The sequence below is a fragment of the Megachile rotundata genome, chromosome 8 (assembly GCF_050947335.1).
Source record: "Megachile rotundata isolate GNS110a chromosome 8, iyMegRotu1, whole genome shotgun sequence".
Classification (NCBI taxonomy): domain Eukaryota; kingdom Metazoa; phylum Arthropoda; class Insecta; order Hymenoptera; family Megachilidae; genus Megachile; species Megachile rotundata.
In genome coordinates, this window is record NC_134990.1 from 15,679,832 (window position 1) to 15,697,030 (window position 17,199).

The window sequence follows — 17,199 nt, forward strand, 5'->3', positions numbered from 1 at the left end:
AAAAATTGGCGGGAAGTTAATAAAATGATTTACCTTTCCCTACAACTGCGAACAAACGTTTCCTCTTTTTATCTCTTCAATAATTCGTGCAGTATAATCTTTCGTCTATCGGCAAGAATATAGCTAAAACAATGATTTATAAAGAACATAAGATTGTTTATTGGATATCAAGTTTTACAAATATTATCACACACTTGTTATGAATGTTTCACTGGAGATGGCTGCCTTATACGTATTGTACAAATATAATAATTATATTTTATAATGGATATATGTATATGTATATAAATACTTAATTACTTCGTAAAGTGGCGGCATTCTATCTATATACATCAGTGGCCTGTAGCTTTTTTACTAATTTCGATTCTCGTCAAACTTTGATATTAACTCTAATAAATCCGTAAGACATTGATTCGAGAGAAGAATGATAAAGGACGATGATACAAATGACGTGAAAAGTGACAACGATAATGACAATGATAGCAATGATCACAATGATGTAAATGGAAATGATTAAAAGCAACCAGCCTCTAGCATCTCGCAATACTCATTTATCCTCAATATTCCCAGCATACAATAAAGATCAATAAATAATAATTACATAGATAAATATATACTTTTTATATATATATCTACTATACTTTTGTGGTAAAATATTTCCACAGGCCTTTGCGTAGGCCCATTCATTTTAATTACAAAGGACTTATCGCCCTTTGAATAGCGCAATAATTACAAATTTTACGTGTATATCCGTGTATATAATATATACACTACTCATACTTAATATACAAGCTGTTCTTTTTTTATCGGTATAGCTCAAACAGTTCCGTTGTGCTGTTCGTAAAAATTTATAAAATATTAATATAAAAACGTTTGAAAATGTTTAGAATTATTCCTGTATATCATTTTGTAAATTCCTTTTCACGTTTAGAAAGTCTGTAATTTAAGGGAATGAACTGAAATCGTGCGTGGACAAATACCTTAATACTAATTCTCGTTACACTCGATCGAGCTAAGCCGACGACAAAAGAACTGACGTTCGCTCTCGCGTTGCTCCAAAATGAGTGGTACTTCCCGTCTAACGGCAAATATTTGAGTAATATGCAATACTCCGAGTCGTTTATTTTGTTTCTTCGTGGATTCTCGACCAGCATCTCGTCGCACAGAAAGAGTATCACATATTGCTTTGTACTATATCCGTATTAAACTTTGCCACAACGGGAACCTTGGTGCATTGTCCTTTACGTGTAGCGGACTTTTTGTACAATATATTCAACATTAGGAAAATACAAAGGTGCTTAAACTGGTGGTATAGTACGAAATACTACATGCGCAATTACCTGATCGCATTTTTCATGTTCCTTTAGTATGTCGCATTAGTCGTTACTTTATCCTGCATCTGAGAGTCTCTCATCCATATTAATACTACAGAGACGTTTATCGTAATAAAACGTGTACAAAATTTATGTAACAAATTTCTAACACTGGAAAGAAACATCCTATGTACGTCGACGGATATGGTGAAAAACTGTAGCTTAATGTTCTATTTGAAATCTATTCATTGTAAAATGTTATCGATTTGGTAATATCGAGTGATACGAAAAACTTGTAAAATACATGCATATATCTTACAAACTATCTTTAGATAGCTGGTTTTGTTTTTAAACGTCGTTACATAAAATAACGTACAAAGCTTACAAATAACAATTTGTATATATTCGTTAAAAAATATTTCTAATGACGATTCCTCAATTTAATTTATTCTACTAGACCGACGCACGTACTTTGTTTGGACGTTAGAAACGTAATGTTTTCATTTAAAATAAATGAACTATCGAAAGTGCAAACGTATCGACACCAAAATTATTATCGTCATTCCTTCGTTTTATCGCGTTCGTGTATCGATACACACTACCTACAGGAAAATTAAATTGATACCTCTCATACAGCCTATCATAATACCCATACTCGATGTTCGCTCGTAATCCTAAACTAATTTTTCAATGAGATCGTAATACTACGTTGTTGCTTTAAGAGTATACGCGTATAGTTCTTCTGTAAATGAAACACGAGTGTTCTTTACAGTAAGCTGTCGAAGCCACTGAGTATAGGGCAACTTAATACGAACATTATAAGGCCGTTTCATATTTGTCCGAAAACATTACGATTTTGACGGTACGCAAGAATCTCAGGTAGTTAAATAAAATTTATGTAATCACAGGCAACATTTAGTAAAAGTTCACAAATGACCTGCTTCTTCTCGATGAAACACCTTAATAACCTGTTGTTCTCTAATCGATTAATACTAAATTAACTAATTCGAAAGTACTGTACCATGTAAAAACCTAGTATCAAAATTGATGCAACGTTACGAAAAATTCCGATGGATAAAAAAATAGAAGAAATATTTGTACCGTTCATCTTACGCAATGAACCATAAAGTTGTTCGATTAAAGGACTCACGTGATCTCGCCATCCTAAGCGTAAGTATGGCAGTCGATATTACTGGTGTATAAAATGTACTCTTACGAGTGTAAGTTACAAAAACATGGCAAAGAACGCGTGAGTTTTTGGATGTAGTACGAATTGTTCTTTTTTAGGCAAGATCGTCATTTCTTTTATCGAAGCACATAAACGGTAACCACAAGATTACCAAAATCTTATTTATGTATAAGTATTGGAAAAACGTTAAAACCGTTTCTTCTTACTATAAATTCATTGGGTTATTAATTTAACATATCCTAATCGCACGGATGGTTCTTTTTGATAAGATTTAAACTTATCACTGATCTTCTGTTTCGATCGACTCGCACACATTGTATGCACAAAAATACAGGCATTAAACGTTCGCGATAAAATGTTCTGTTTTTTCCGTCGACACTTTCAAATCGTACCACTCACGTTCTTGTAAAATACAAATATACTACAACCATGCGGTAGTGTTAAAATACATTGGCAAGTATACTTTGCGTTTCACCGTAAGAAAGCAACGTTAGTACCGGAGGAAAAACTAAGTTGACTAGGAAAAACTCATTCTAGTCCGATAACACTGGTAGTATAATTTTCATGCCAACTGTTCGAAAAATTTGATCTCCAGACCGTTCATCGGCCATTGATATCGCTTCCTAATTGTGAATTTTCGTCAAGGGCTTCAACGTGTAACGTGATCATTACACCTATCTCTCAGGTACTAACATTGAGAATGTATCATTGCAGTCTATTGAATTGAGATGGCACAAGGTTTAGGAACCTTTTCTAGCACTCAAATTCAGATGCTGTTATGGCATTCAAGTCTTTCATAAGACCTTCTAAATTAGCCATCTCTTGATTTAGTTCTTCTGTACTGTAAGAAGGCTATAAAAAATTGTTCAAAGTTAACGAAGTTCTTCTGTGACCGAAAAGGAATATTTTTTTCTATTTCAATGATTACACGAAAGTACTTGTAGTGTTCGTTACCTTTAACCGTTCAACCTCTTCCGAAGTATGCACCGGATTTGAAACTGAGGCTAATCGATTTTTTGCTAATTGGGTAGTACTTTGCGGCTTCTTATAAGGACTACCGGACATTGTAGGTCTTACAGTTACTTGAGATACTATGTAAAATAAAGAGAGATATTATGAAATTATTAATAACGATAACGAGAATTAGGATAAAATGTAGAACTAACCACCATGCTTTTGTTGAGCTGGTGTCGAAGGTGCAGACTGAGGCGGAGGTGCTGGCACACTAAAACTTTTCAAAGGATGACCTTGCATCCTTTTACTACCGCTTCCACCATCAGCTGCACCACTAGAACTCGACGGTTGATTACTGTTACTATAATGACCCGAAGAGTACTGAGTGCCTCCACTGTAAGACTGACCACTTGCGCCGTATGACAATGGCTTAAATAAATGAACGATTGTTTACATATAACAACATCCCTCAATCAAACTACATATCAATAATTGTATGACAAGCTTACTTGGCCTTGCATTGGTTCATAAGAACCTGAAATGTTGCAAGAATCTGGACTCGATTCCGGCGTTGGTTCTAACGTAATGTGCGCTCGACTTAAACTATATTGTGCCACTGTTCGGGGATAGTTCTGTCTCACGGATGGTGTATCACTGCATGAAGTGTGAATCGTTGGCTGTGACATACTCGTATTTACGATCGGTGTAGCAGTCGCTATAGCTGTAACAAGTTAAGCACTTTGTTACACAGCTTAACAAATCTTTATTTCACTAATTTATTACGCTTCAACCGCCACGAAGAAACCATGAGGCCTTCTCATATCACTCAATTACTGAATTTACTCTTACTTACGCTGATGTAAGGATGCACTGTCAACAGGAAGTGTAATGAGTTTAGGTTTGTGGCTTCCTCGACTATGCTGTCTACTCAGGGTTGAGCACTTCTCATCAGTGTTACCTAATTTTTAATGAATAAACAAAAATCGAATACGAAAATCAGGAAAACAATAAACCAAATATAATTTCTTGTATAAAATGGAAGTAAACTAAGACGTTAATAAGAAGTTGAAAATCATTAAAACAGTATATTTAGCTATCTTAGAAGAAAACTATCACTTTTATTTAGATAATCATTAACCAAAATTTTACCAACAGAATTTTGTGTATATTGTGTTGTGTATGTTGAGATATATATGCAGATATTATTAGACAATAACAGTCTTAAAATCTTACCCATGTAACTTGGCACGTAAGTACGTTTATCCAACGAACTAGAATTTCCATGTACAGTATCTTGATTATAATCCTGATTACTTGATCTGGGTAATGTATTACTAGCCACACCACTTGTAGATGCTTCTCCGTTTATAGAAGATTTTTCGAGAGCTTTAAGTTCCATCTGATCGTGATGAATCCACAAATCTGGTGGTTTGATATTAGTCTTCTGACTCGTATCTTTCATATATCTAAACATTTTAATATTAAATTTTATATGATAAGATATAATTCCAATAATAAAAAATAAATTCATATCGTACACGTACCCTTTCTTTCGATCCGGAGTATCCGGATTGCGTTTGCAGCATATGACTACAACTACAACTGCCACACCAGTAATGAGGACGATGGAGCAACCCACAATAATATAAATTAATATATTTGAAAATCCACGTTCATCTAATGGTACATCTGTTACAGTAAAAGAATGGATTTAACAATAAGAAACTTCATAGACATCCATATCATATGGAAGATAAGATATTTACTCTGAGGTGTTTTAAACGAGACAATTGCAGAGGAAGGACCATTTCCTTTTGAATTGCGTGCTTGAATCTTAAAATAATAAGTTGTACTTGGCTTAAGATTTTCCACGACAAACTCCGTTTTATCGCCAAGAACACCTTTGACTGACCAATCACGATCCCATTTTGTGTTGTCGGTCGAACAAAAAATTATATACCCTGAAATAAATGTACATGATATTTACTAACAATGTCATAGTCTTTCTAAAAAAATACTGATAGGTACCTGTAATTGGTCCGTTGGGCTGTTTAGGAGGTTGCCAACGTAATAAAACAGAAGTAGAAAGGTCTTCTAAGCTTTGAATTGTCAAATCTCTTGGTGGAGAACTAGGCACAGCTTCTTGAGTCTGATTGGAAACAACCATACTCCACGGCGATTCTCGTTTCCCCTAGAATTATAACATGCAGTCTTCAAATATACTTGTATACATATCATGATCTTCCTAAAATAATCTATAAATACCTTAACAAGTTTAACTGCAAACTCGTACAGTGTATTAGGTTTTAAATCATTTATCATGCAATTAAGATCAGTGGCATTGTGATATTTATAACGTGGATTGCTGCTATGATGGTGAGACGTATAGCGAACAACGTAATACCGATTATCCGTTACAAACTGAAAAATTATTATTATTAATTAAAAGTAATTTGCACTATGTTAGCCACTGAATTATTACATGTTTTAACATACTTGACTTTTCGGTAAAGTAGTATCAGTCCAATATAGTACAACCGTAGTGTCAGAGAGAACAACGGCTTTAAGACCAACCGGCGGTATTAAAGGCACAGAAGATTCAGACACAGAACGTTCCGTAGTTCTTACATTTGCATATGCTGGTTGACCATCACCAGCATCGTTCGTTGCTCTTAAAGATATCACATACTCTGTCATCGGTTCTAATAACAGAATGATAATGTTATACACGTAATACATTATATGCTTATTCTATACCATAATAAACGATACGATTTGAATATGTACCTAATTGGTCTATTGTAAAAGAACGTTCTTTTCCATCAAGAAGTCGTACTTCGACATCAGGAACACCTTTTCCCCAGCCAAGCTTATATCCCTTTACTTTAATGCTTTGATCTTTCGGTGGGTTCCAAAAAACTTGTATATAATCCGACATTACCTTTGCTATAATATATAAAAATATCAACAATGTCTCTTTATGCACTATTAACGCTAAATAGCTTAAAAATTGACTTACTTCTTAAATTGCTGGGTGTATTTGGTACTCTTTTCTCATCTGACTCGGTTTCATAAGTTTCTATTTGTATCCATTCCGTCCAAGGTCCGGTTCCATTCACATTTAAGGCACATATGCGAACTTGATAAACGACGTGTTTCTCAAGTCCTGTGAGCACTCGTGAGCGTTGATTTCCTTCGGTTGTTATAGTGACCGGCTGCGAGCCTCGGTCATGCCGACGATACCGAATTTTATAACCGGTAATAATTCCATTTTGTCCTTCCAATGGCGGCTCCCATCTAATTATAATACTCTACAACACCAATAAATTACTTCAAATTTCAAACTTTTATCAAAACATTATCAAAATCCACAAACGGTACATACTGTAGGACTAACTGATTCCACTGTAACATTATGCGGTGGTTGAGTAGGTTGGGCACTGTACGTTCGTACTACGATATCTTTGCTAAATACACCTGGACCATTTTCATTTACAGCCTGAACTTTAATATTGTATTCTGTATAAGGCACGAGGTCTACCAATTCGTGCATAGTACTAGTAGTTTCACGTATTATTTCTTCATTGTCACCCTTTAAATATAGCAGTTTAAAAATTTGGCTCCGAGTTATGCAATGAAATTCTTAATATTTTTAACACTGAAATCATATACCTCTACAAATGTAATTATATATTTAGAAATTCTGCCATTAACAACTTGTGGTTTTTCCCAAGATAACTCGATGCTCACACTACTTGTAGCATGACCTTCTAAATTCAGTGGAGGTCCAGGAACATTGGCCTGTTGGAATAAATTGGTAACTCGTCATGAAAAGATTCAATAAATTCACCACAATTTATTCAAATTATAAACGAACCTCGGTATGTGTAGTGACTTGCAATACTTCACTAGACATTCCAGAACCTCTTTCGTTCGATGCAACCACACGAAACTGATACGTCATACTTGGTTGCAATCCTCGTATCACCGCTTCTAGTTTTTGTTGTGTATTAATAACTCGTTCTCTATAAGATTTAACTGTTATGCATACAAGACATGTATAAAAATGAATAATAAATTAATTGATTGAAAATTGAATCATCACCTTTGAACACCTTCTTGTTTATAGTAAATAGAATAATTTAAAATTTCTCCGTTTGTATTTTCTGGTTCTTGCCACCGTAAAGTTACAAATCTGGCGGTGACAATAACGAGACTCAAATTCCTTGGTGCTGACGGGACACTGCCTTCTATTGATTCTAGGCTGTCCGTGTCATCTACAAAATGGGATTTCGGATCGTAAAGGGAATTGGGAAATTTAACAGATCCAGGGAGATCTGCGGGATCGTCAGAGGGGCTGATGGAAAGCGGTGGATTAGGTGTGAACGCGGATAACGTGTGTCCTAAAAGAGTACTGGGATGCTGCCATGTTTTATTGTACAACTGACGATGCAGTAATAACTTTTTCTTAGGAGTTGTTTTTGGAGTTGTCGTTTTATGGGACGTTACTTTTTCTGAATACATTTGTTAGCATGCAACACGGTTAAAAAGGAGGAAACATAAAGAGAAAGAAAAATAAAAAGATTAAATTAAAATTTTTATAGAAACAAATGAATTAAATACATTCAATTGAAAAAAAAATTGTAAATCAATAAACTGATAAATAAATATAAGACGATTCACTATAACCAACTTAAGTAATCAGAACTATATACATAGGAATGTTGGAAAATATCAATTATAAGAGATACACTCACTAGGCTGACTAATTGTTAGCCGTGCTGCAGCCTTTACACTTCCGGCAGAATTTGTTCCGATGCACTGAAAAATTCCAGCATCTATAGGTAATAGGCCGTTAATTCTAAGATTATATCTGAAAGTAATCACATAGAAAAGTCTTATCTTCAGTGGTTTGACCGCCTTAATGTATATATTATCATTACATAAACTTACCCATTAACAATTTGCCAATATGCATTTAATGTAATACGTTCTCCGTTTTTAAGCCACGTAACTTTTGGCTCTGGTTTACCATAAATTTCACATTCGAATTCTAAATCTTGATTCTCGCTAGCTACCTTATCTTCGGGTCTCTTAATAAATCGCGGTGGGACTAAACACAAAACATAACGGACATAGTCATTGAATACTATAAACAAATGAAACAACATATATATGTAGCACGTTAAAAATAAATTGTACCTTGTACAATTAAATCAGCAGCTGCATCTAATGTTTCAACTTCATTTTCCGCACGACACTGATAAGAACCATCATCGATTTCTTGTACGTTATTAATTACAAGACTGGATGCAGCAATTCTGCTATATCTGAACATGGCAACAGAAGATTGAAACATTTTAAATATCCTTTTTACTTTACATATATATGTTTAATACTTTTAATTTCTCTTCTATATGAACTTATTCTTTATTACACACCTAGAATTAAGAGGTGCTAAATCAATTGCAACACCATCTTTTAACCACAGTATGCTTGGCTTTGGATAGCCATTAGCAGCACATTCAAGAGTGACTGTTGATCCTTCGATAGCCACTTGTTGTAATGGCTTAGCAATAAAAACTGGTGGTGTACTTTCTTGATCTATAATTGAAAATAATATATAAAGATTTTCCTCTTTGTAAAAACATAATACTCAGTATGAATCAGTTTACTAAAGGTTCACACTAACCAATATCACTTGTTAATAACCCTAATTGTGCTTTATTACTGAGCCTATGTTGCCCATAGCTACTGGCATTACATCTGTATGATCCTATGTCTTGTACATTAACATCATCAATTTCTAATGCACCTATTCAAAATATAAATAATTGATTAATGAATTACAAATCTGCTGAAATAAGAATAAATAATATATTATACCTGATGGTAAAATTGTCATTCTACTCTCATCAAGTAACAGAGGATGTTCATCTTTTAACCATTGTATTGTCAGTGAATTGGAAGTTGCAGGAAGCGTACAACTTAAATATGCAATTTGTCCTGGATAAACCATTGTATCTTGAGGTTCTCTTTCAAATCCTGGCAAACCTTTAAAGCAAAATCCATGATATAATTTTAGCCTTCAATTACTCTATCTACTTGAAAACATAATTTTAGAGGATTTTTTTACTCAAATACTAACTTGCAAGTTTAATCATAGCTACTCTAGAAACAATAGCTCCAACATCATCTATAGAAGCTAAACATTGATAGCTTCCAGTCAATTCCAAGTTACTGCTGTAAACACTATTTATATACAAGGATCCATTTGCTAGCTGAGATCTAAAAGAACAATAGAGAATGTAAACAGGATGTAAACAGGAGTTCAAGTGAAGCCTGACTTTCTCAATAGCAATAGCTTTACCGATAACTGTCTCCAATAAAATTAATTGGTTGACCATCATCAGTTCGCCACTGTATACTTGGTTTCCCAAAATCACTTCTTGCTTCACAATCCAATCTAGCAGGACCTCCTTGTTCAACCACCACATCCTGTGGCTCAATAGTAAAATACAATCCACTTGCACTAGCTGTCAAAAGCAAAAATACATAACACTACTTGAAACTGGATATTTTAATAAATAACTTAGCTTAACTATTACCTAATAGATTTTAAAAAAAAAATTACTGGCAGTTTAGTTATGGAGAAGAGAATAGGCATGTGTTGTGGTAATTGAAGAAAGGAGAAGGGATAAAGGGTCGGCAACCCTACAGAAGCACCCTTTAGTCCTTTAGCGAGACATCCGAGCCGAGTGCCTAAATTCTTTTTTTCCCTTTCTTTTCTTTCTTCTTTGAGGCTTTGCGATCGGCTGATACGACATACCTAACCACTATGCAGGACGATTCAACATCTTTTCTGAATAATTCTTTGAAAGAACGTACAAATAAGAAAACCTTGGCAAGACAATGTTATGAAACGCAATACGATTTCTATCGAACCTAAGCTCCTTCCTTTAATACGAGATAATCGATATATCGCGGAATATTTTCTTCGCAGAACAAATAATAAATAACGAGCGTCTTTATACTAAACCTTTTCTTATTTATATTCCTGTAACAGATTTTAAAGATTGACTCTTCCAAAGAAATGCCACACAGCTCGTTAAATTCTTCCTAAGAAATTCTTAAGACTCTTCGTACAAAAGACGCGTATTACACGCGGATAATTATAAAAAGTTTCCCCGGCTAACGATCCCCTGAAAGAAATATTAGAAATACCTCATCGTTGGTCTCATTATCCACAAAAACTATTGAAAAACCGAGGAATGCGATAAATGAAGAACTTATAAAATACGCATGGGAATGTTAAAACTTATCGAACAGAAATGCACATCGATGGAAGTATTAAATAAAACCTAATACAATATTTAAAACGCAAATCAAACTGATCGATGATAAAAAAATTATTTGTATGAAATAAAGAATCACACTTTAACGAGTTTAATCGACGCTTCCAGAAAAATGAGAAACACTGTTTAGGGTTATTGGGTTACAGTTTCACGCTCACGGTGGTCTGTCACCTTCCCATACAACCTTCGCAAAGCAGCGAACACGTCTTCAATAATCGACAGAAATAATTCTCACCGCAAAAGATATTTAATTCCTCGTTCAAACTTGACGTTCACGTTACTCGATATTACGCCATCGTTCGAATTTTTACCGCCAAACCATGCAACCAACTTCACGTAATAGCACAAAAAAAGTAATAACTAATCGATACCTATTTTGATTCTCGAATTGAACTTTTAGATTTTTCCCTCTTCGAACCATTCTACCGTTTCAACGGTTCATAGACATTAAAACTGGACGTGAATGAATAAAAAGAAAAATGGAAAAAGGGAAAGGAAGGACGTGCGAAATTCGGCGCCCGATAGCGCCACGACGCTGCATTCTCAAGGAAAATAAACCGTTCGCCGTCTGACTATTTGATTTATGAACGCGGGCGACAACCTACCGCACGGCATACCGAAATAGATCAAGAGAACCATTGCAGTGTATGCGAGAGGTAAATCTGTCTCGAGAACAACCACTGAACTTTCATTTTTATGGAATATTGATAGGATGTTTATTTATACCTTTTATTTGGTAACTTGTCTGAAAAAAAGATTGAAAAAGGAAGAACGAAAACACCGTGACAGGACTCGTGGAGAGTTCAAGTCATTATCTAAAGTGACCGTATGTATCAGATAATTACCTGTATTAGATAAGATTTACAAGATCAGTGCAATCATCGTATCGTGTTATGATGCGCTTTCGTAGAAAACTATGATTTGATAAAAATATTTTAAAAATAATACTGTGCTTTTCCTTTCCGTAAAAATTATTCTTGAAAGTCTGTTACGATAGTATCGCCAATAACACAAATATTCGAACACATTCATCATTTGATACAAATTTTCTCGCGACAATAAATCTTTTGAACTTTTTTGCAGCGTGGATTAATTTGCAGAGCAAGTTCGTATGCACATGGAAGTCGGAAAGGGAAGGAGGGAGAATGTTGAAAAACGCGGTAAAAGTACTCGACATGTGACGAACAGACCGTGAAGGAAGGCAAGGTACACATACACCGTGGTACAACAAATCTATGCAGTGTCTTATAAATTCTAATAAATTACCAGGGATGCTGCGATCTATTTTTTGAAAAAAAATCAATATATCAATTATAAAATTTTAATTATAAAAAGCACTGCTAAGGTTAACGTTGATAAATGAATTTCTTCGATTAAGTTTCCTTCACCTTCTTCATTCTTATATTCTTTGTAGCATGACTATTACTTCCGTTTGTGAACTGTTCCATCCGAGCAGGTAGAAGTAAGAAAAGGATAATGCGTGTGAGGTGACATGATAATGGAATTACTGTCGTGTGAAAGAGTACAACAGGTTCAAATGAACAAAATTACTTTTTGACAAATAAGAAAGTACCCGATGAAACAGAATTACACGAGGCTTTGTCAAATCACAAAAGATATCTCAAATAAATCACCCTGTATATAAATATGCACGCATGTACACCGCGTGGGCGCTAACCATTAAGGTGTTGTTACGACATCAGTCACAGAGTACACCCGTTTGTAAATACCACTTTACACAAAACACATTTAAACGCGCGTATATTGCCCGATCATTCCGTATTTGGGGCTACTAGCATTAGAGTGGATCTTCGTACCTCGAAGGCACATCATAAATAGGCGCATACCGGAACACGTACGAAGTAACAAAAAACACAAAAATCGATTCTAAATTTAATTCGATAATCTAGAAGCAAGACTGATGAATTATTATTGCCGGTTTACTGTTTACAGGAATCTATAATTATTTCACAGTTTACTGCACGGCGATAGAATCGTATCTCACAATCAACCAAAGTTAACTGGTTTATTTGAAGAACGCACCCTTTTAAGACCCCCTTTCATACTTCTCCATGACGATAAGCCGGAAATGGATCTTTATACTTAACTAGTCCGACGTATGTAATGATCAAACGCAAATAAAGAAAATAATAAAAGCGTAATGCCGTTAATAATACTTTAATATACGATATGATTGCATCAAAATAATCGAGAAAAAACTGTCCGATTAATCTGTAGCGTGGGTCGTTGTATCGATAGATTGACATAGTAGCGCTGAACATTTCGCATATGCATTTCCTATCGCGATAAAATCGCAAGGAGAGGCTTGCCGCGTTGTTGGAATACTTTGCTAAAGTGTTTGGTGCGAATGCTTCTAGCGGTGCAACCTCTTTAATGAATCTGTAATATGGAAGATTGAGATTTATTCTTGCATAGACTTTGTTACACGTTCGAACGATGATCTCTAATTCTGGCTTAATGTCTTTCGCCACATTGTTACTTCTTATATCATGAGACCAATATTGTCCTCGTTATTGCAATATTAGTAAAAGTCTCCATCCCAATCGTTGCAATCGAAAATACACCCCCAATCACTCCCTTATACAACCTTCTCTGCATCAATAATAGTCACCCGAAATACAGTGCTTCTCAACTTAATTTTCTGAAACTATTATATCAGATTTCATGCGGCAAATGATATTTATTATTTATTCATTTATTGCGTTAATTAAAAAATTGCTGTTGATCTTCTTTACTTCTATACTGCACAATAACAAACTGCCTAATGAAAAAATGATGTATTTTATAACTGGTCATAATAGAACTATATCATACGTGATTGTTTAAATTTTGAAAGAACATCCTGTATCCGAATGTGTATCACGATGTATTTTAATAAATAATCAATAAACACTTTACAATTCGACGAGAAAAGGAATTCTAGAATACATGTTCAAAATGTTTTCAGGACGTAATCTCTAACGTTAAGAGATTAGCAAACGGAAAATCGCAGAATGGTCTCGTAAATATTTGCCTACTTACTATCATGAGGCGAGATGCAAACACTAGCAACCGTAAAACGATACGCAGTGATGTTTTCCTGTTTTCGTGTTCATCGATAAAACATCAGAGAAAATGTAAAAATTTATGTTACATTTGCATTTATAAAATTTAGTAACAAAGTGTATTCTCTCCCTACTTGTAAGTAACAATGACATCCTGTATAGACACTACATTTTTGCTTTCATCTGCGCGAGTACCAGACATTCAAATCACTTTCTAATAATATAATACTTAAATAGAACTTAATGTAACTGTACTGTTCTCGATACTGATCAAAGTAAGTGACGTTTTTTAAAGATAAAAATATATTAAACGTACCTAATACGACGAATGTCAACAAAGCCAACGGGATAGCAAGAGTACGCAGCTCCATTAGGCTAGCGGGTGTCACAGACTCCGACGCGTACGAAAAGCCACTGTAATTTCTTCACGCGATTGCTGCACGAGCATACAATGTTCTGTTAAGCGAACACATGCCAATTTCTTTGACTCATCGTCGTACATAAAACGACAGACTGAGTCTTTCTTCCACAAACCTCATTTTAGCACAACACTATCACTAAACCAACGATAGAACATGGCCAAAAGACGGCTACACACCTCCGCATTGTCTCGAGTCTACCGACGATCTGATCTGCACCGCCATTTTGTAATCACTAAATAGCAGCACCATTAGCGGAATTTTTTGGAACTAACAGGTGGTTTAAATAATTGTTAGCGCCAATTACATTTTCCATGATATATTTTTAAATGTAAAAAAATTAAATGAAAACATTCATTGATAGGATAAATCATAAATATAATTATTTAATTATATATGTAAGCATGTAACGTTGTCTCGGACGATAATAATTATGAATATGTAATACAATAATAATTTTTTTATGTATAATGATTGTAACTTTACTGTATAAGTAATTATGATACAGTATTAACATAACATGATTGTAATTAATAATTTGAAAAATTCCATGAAAAATCTGTTTATCTAGAAATTGCTATGTTTATGGTGGCGGCATAAAGCGTCATTCCGCGTTGAGGTTATGTTTCTCTTACGTTTAAAAAACTACATAAATAAATGTTCATGTAGCGGTTAAATATATATGTTTTTGTCATTTCATTGTATTATTTTTGTAGAAAAATTACGGTAAGTTGTAAAGATTAACCAAGAATATATTTTTAACATATCAATTTATTTTGAAGAATTATCTTGCCGGTTTATGGACACTACTTACAAATATTGTTTATAAGGATTTTAGTGTAAAATTAAGTTCTCGTTTTAATATGAACTTAAATATTATTACGCGAAAATTTTATCGAACTCAAAATTATTTATTGTTTTAGCTTTTTTCAAACTATCAAAATGTCAGGGGGTATGCTTTATGGGGGAGATGAAATTGGAGCTTTGGTATTTGACTTGGGTCATCATTCTTTGAGAGTTGGTTATGCTCAGGAAGATACACCAAAAGCCGAAATTCCAGCAGTTGTAGGTATAGGAGAAGATGGCAACTGTACAGCAACCAAAACAGAACCCATGGATATTGATGATAAAAAGCCAGATAATAACATTACACAGGCTGGGACCAAATATTATATTGATACTACCATACTTCATGTTCCAAGAAAGAATATGGAAGTTGTTAGTTACATGAAAGATGGTATGATTGAAGACTGGGATCATTTTGAAAAGGTAATATCAGAATGATATATTTTTAATGACTTATATAAATTACCAAATAGTGTACATATTGTATATAGTTACATGTACTTTAATAGGTTTTAGATTATACATATTCCAAAGTAATTCAGTCAGATGCAGAATATCATCCTGTATTATTTTCTGAATCCCCATGGAATGTACGCAGTAAAAGAGAGAAACTAACTGAATTAATGTTTGAAAAATATAATGTACCAGCTTATTTTCTTGTTAAAAATGCAGTTCTTGCTGCTTTTGCCAATGGTAGAGCTACTGGTATAGTTGTTGACAGTGGTGCAACACATACTTCTGCTGTACCTGTTCAAGATGGTTTTGTATTAACTCAAGCAATAGTTAAGTCCCCACTTGGAGGGGACTACATAAGTATGCAGTGTAGACAATTTTTACAGGTATAAACATAATTGTAAATACTATCTTGTAAAAAATAGAAGTTGAATAATTATATTTTACAAATAACAACAGGATAATGACATTGATTTGTCTCCTTCTTATATGGTGGGTAGTAAAGAAGTTGTTAAAGATCATGAAAAGCCAAGATGGGTAAAAAAGAAAGGATTGCCTGAAGTTACTAAATCTTGGCATAATTATATGGTGAAGAAACTTATACAAGATTTCCAAGCTACAGTGTTACAAGTATCAGAAACTCCATATGATGAAAAAATTGTTTCTACAATTCCTGCTGTTCAATATGAATTTCCTACTGGATACCATCAGGTATATAGCAAATGAATTTACTGTAATAGTTGTAAAAATCATATCTAGTAATTATTAATAACATTTCAAGGATTTTGGAAGTGAAAGATTTCGCATACCAGAAGCACTGTTTGACCCTAGTATGGTCCAAATGCGTGGTGGTATGGTTGGCAATACTATGTTAGGAGTAGGCCACATTGTTACTACAAGTGTGGGCATGTGTGATGTTGATGTAAGACCAGCTCTATATGGAAGTGTTGTTGTTACTGGTGGCAATTCATTCATTCAGGTATAATTTGAAAACAGACAAATGTTTTATGTAAACAATTTTGTTAACACACTATGTTATACAGGGCTTCCCAGAACGTTTAAACAGAGATCTTTCTATGAGAATTCCATCTAGCATGAGATTGAAATTGATTAGCGTGAATGGATGTGCTGAACGACGATTCGGGGCTTGGATAGGTGGATCCATTTTAGCATCTATTGGGACTTTTCAGCAAATGTGGATATCAAGTCAAGAATACGAAGAAAGTGGAAAAAGCCAAGTAGAACGAAAATGCCCTTGAATTAGAATTTATAATTTATTTTGACTTGTTTAATCTAGTAACATTGATACTTGTACAAATACCATCTAGATAACTTTGATTAAGTAGATAGTTATGAAACATTACATTTTGAAGGATTGACTCTTATATACAGCAAAAAATCTGATTTTATAATTGATTTAATGTGTGTTCTAAATGTTGATCTAAGACATGAATAAGTATGTTATACTTACACAAAATATTGATTAAGGACTGTAAAGTATTCAGTAAAAAATGGAAATTCTATTTATCATCAACGCACCGTATGAATGCAATAAAATTTTATAAGAAATTATGTATAAAAATTTTATTAAGATTTTTATAAAAA

General features: G+C 34.1%; 2 protein-coding genes and 1 long non-coding RNA gene across 5 annotated transcripts; 2 read left to right on the forward strand and 1 right to left on the reverse strand.

Moving 5' to 3' along the window:
- Positions 1–135: 135 nt before the first annotated feature.
- fra (neogenin protein frazzled) lies at positions 136–14,530 on the reverse strand. Of its 3 annotated transcripts, XM_012284254.2 has the most exons (27): positions 14,411–14,522; positions 14,193–14,312; positions 9,827–9,992; positions 9,605–9,744; positions 9,343–9,510; positions 9,149–9,271; positions 8,898–9,060; positions 8,659–8,786; positions 8,410–8,569; positions 8,214–8,329; positions 7,562–7,970; positions 7,334–7,481; positions 7,129–7,257; positions 6,842–7,048; positions 6,476–6,767; positions 6,244–6,402; positions 5,953–6,158; positions 5,722–5,877; positions 5,485–5,647; positions 5,223–5,417; positions 5,001–5,145; positions 4,690–4,922; positions 4,310–4,414; positions 3,966–4,177; positions 3,669–3,885; positions 3,457–3,593; positions 136–3,354 (listed from the first exon to the last, which is right to left on the reverse strand). In XM_012284254.2, the coding sequence occupies exons 2-27, from the start codon at positions 14,245–14,247 to the stop codon at positions 3,256–3,258; spliced, it is 4,431 nt and encodes a 1,476-aa protein (XP_012139644.1). In that variant the 5' UTR covers positions 14,248–14,312; positions 14,411–14,522; the 3' UTR covers positions 136–3,255. The 3 variants fall into 3 exon arrangements, with proteins under 3 accessions (XP_012139644.1, XP_012139642.1, XP_076390940.1); XM_012284252.2 differs by having other exon boundaries at positions 3,966–4,171; positions 14,193–14,530; XM_076534825.1 differs by having other exon boundaries at positions 7,562–7,733; positions 14,193–14,529.
- LOC105662378 (uncharacterized) lies at positions 10,774–13,773 on the forward strand. Its single transcript, XR_001095864.2, has 3 exons — positions 10,774–11,637; positions 11,895–12,017; positions 12,226–13,773. It is a non-coding gene; the product is annotated as an uncharacterized LOC105662378 (long non-coding RNA).
- Positions 14,531–14,865: 335 nt separating the features above from the next.
- Bap55 (Brahma associated protein 55kD) lies at positions 14,866–17,163 on the forward strand. Its single transcript, XM_003702740.3, has 6 exons — positions 14,866–15,021; positions 15,219–15,564; positions 15,651–15,980; positions 16,054–16,305; positions 16,376–16,573; positions 16,638–17,163. The coding sequence occupies exons 1-6, from the start codon at positions 14,978–14,980 to the stop codon at positions 16,851–16,853; spliced, it is 1,386 nt and encodes a 461-aa protein (XP_003702788.2). The 5' UTR covers positions 14,866–14,977; the 3' UTR covers positions 16,854–17,163.
- Positions 17,164–17,199: the final 36 nt, after the last annotated feature.

Bases quoted from the DNA above. Each gene is read 5' to 3' on its own strand.
- fra (XM_012284254.2), bottom strand. From the start codon at position 14,247: ATGGAGCTGCGTACTCTTGCTATCCCGTTGGCTTTGTTGACATTCGTC. The intron at 6,768-6,841 runs GTATGTACCGTT...TTGGTGTTGTAG, and splicing joins TGGAATCAGTTAGTCCTACA to AGTATTATAATTAGATGGGA. The intron at 4,923-5,000 runs GTACGTGTACGA...TAAAATGTTTAG, and splicing joins ACTCCGGATCGAAAGAAAGG to ATATATGAAAGATACGAGTC.
- Bap55 (XM_003702740.3), top strand. From the start codon at position 14,978: ATGTTTTTGTCATTTCATTGTATTATTTTTGTAGAAAAATTACG. The intron at 15,565-15,650 runs GTAATATCAGAA...GTACTTTAATAG, and splicing joins ACTGGGATCATTTTGAAAAG to GTTTTAGATTATACATATTC. The intron at 16,306-16,375 runs GTATATAGCAAA...TAACATTTCAAG, and splicing joins TTCCTACTGGATACCATCAG to GATTTTGGAAGTGAAAGATT.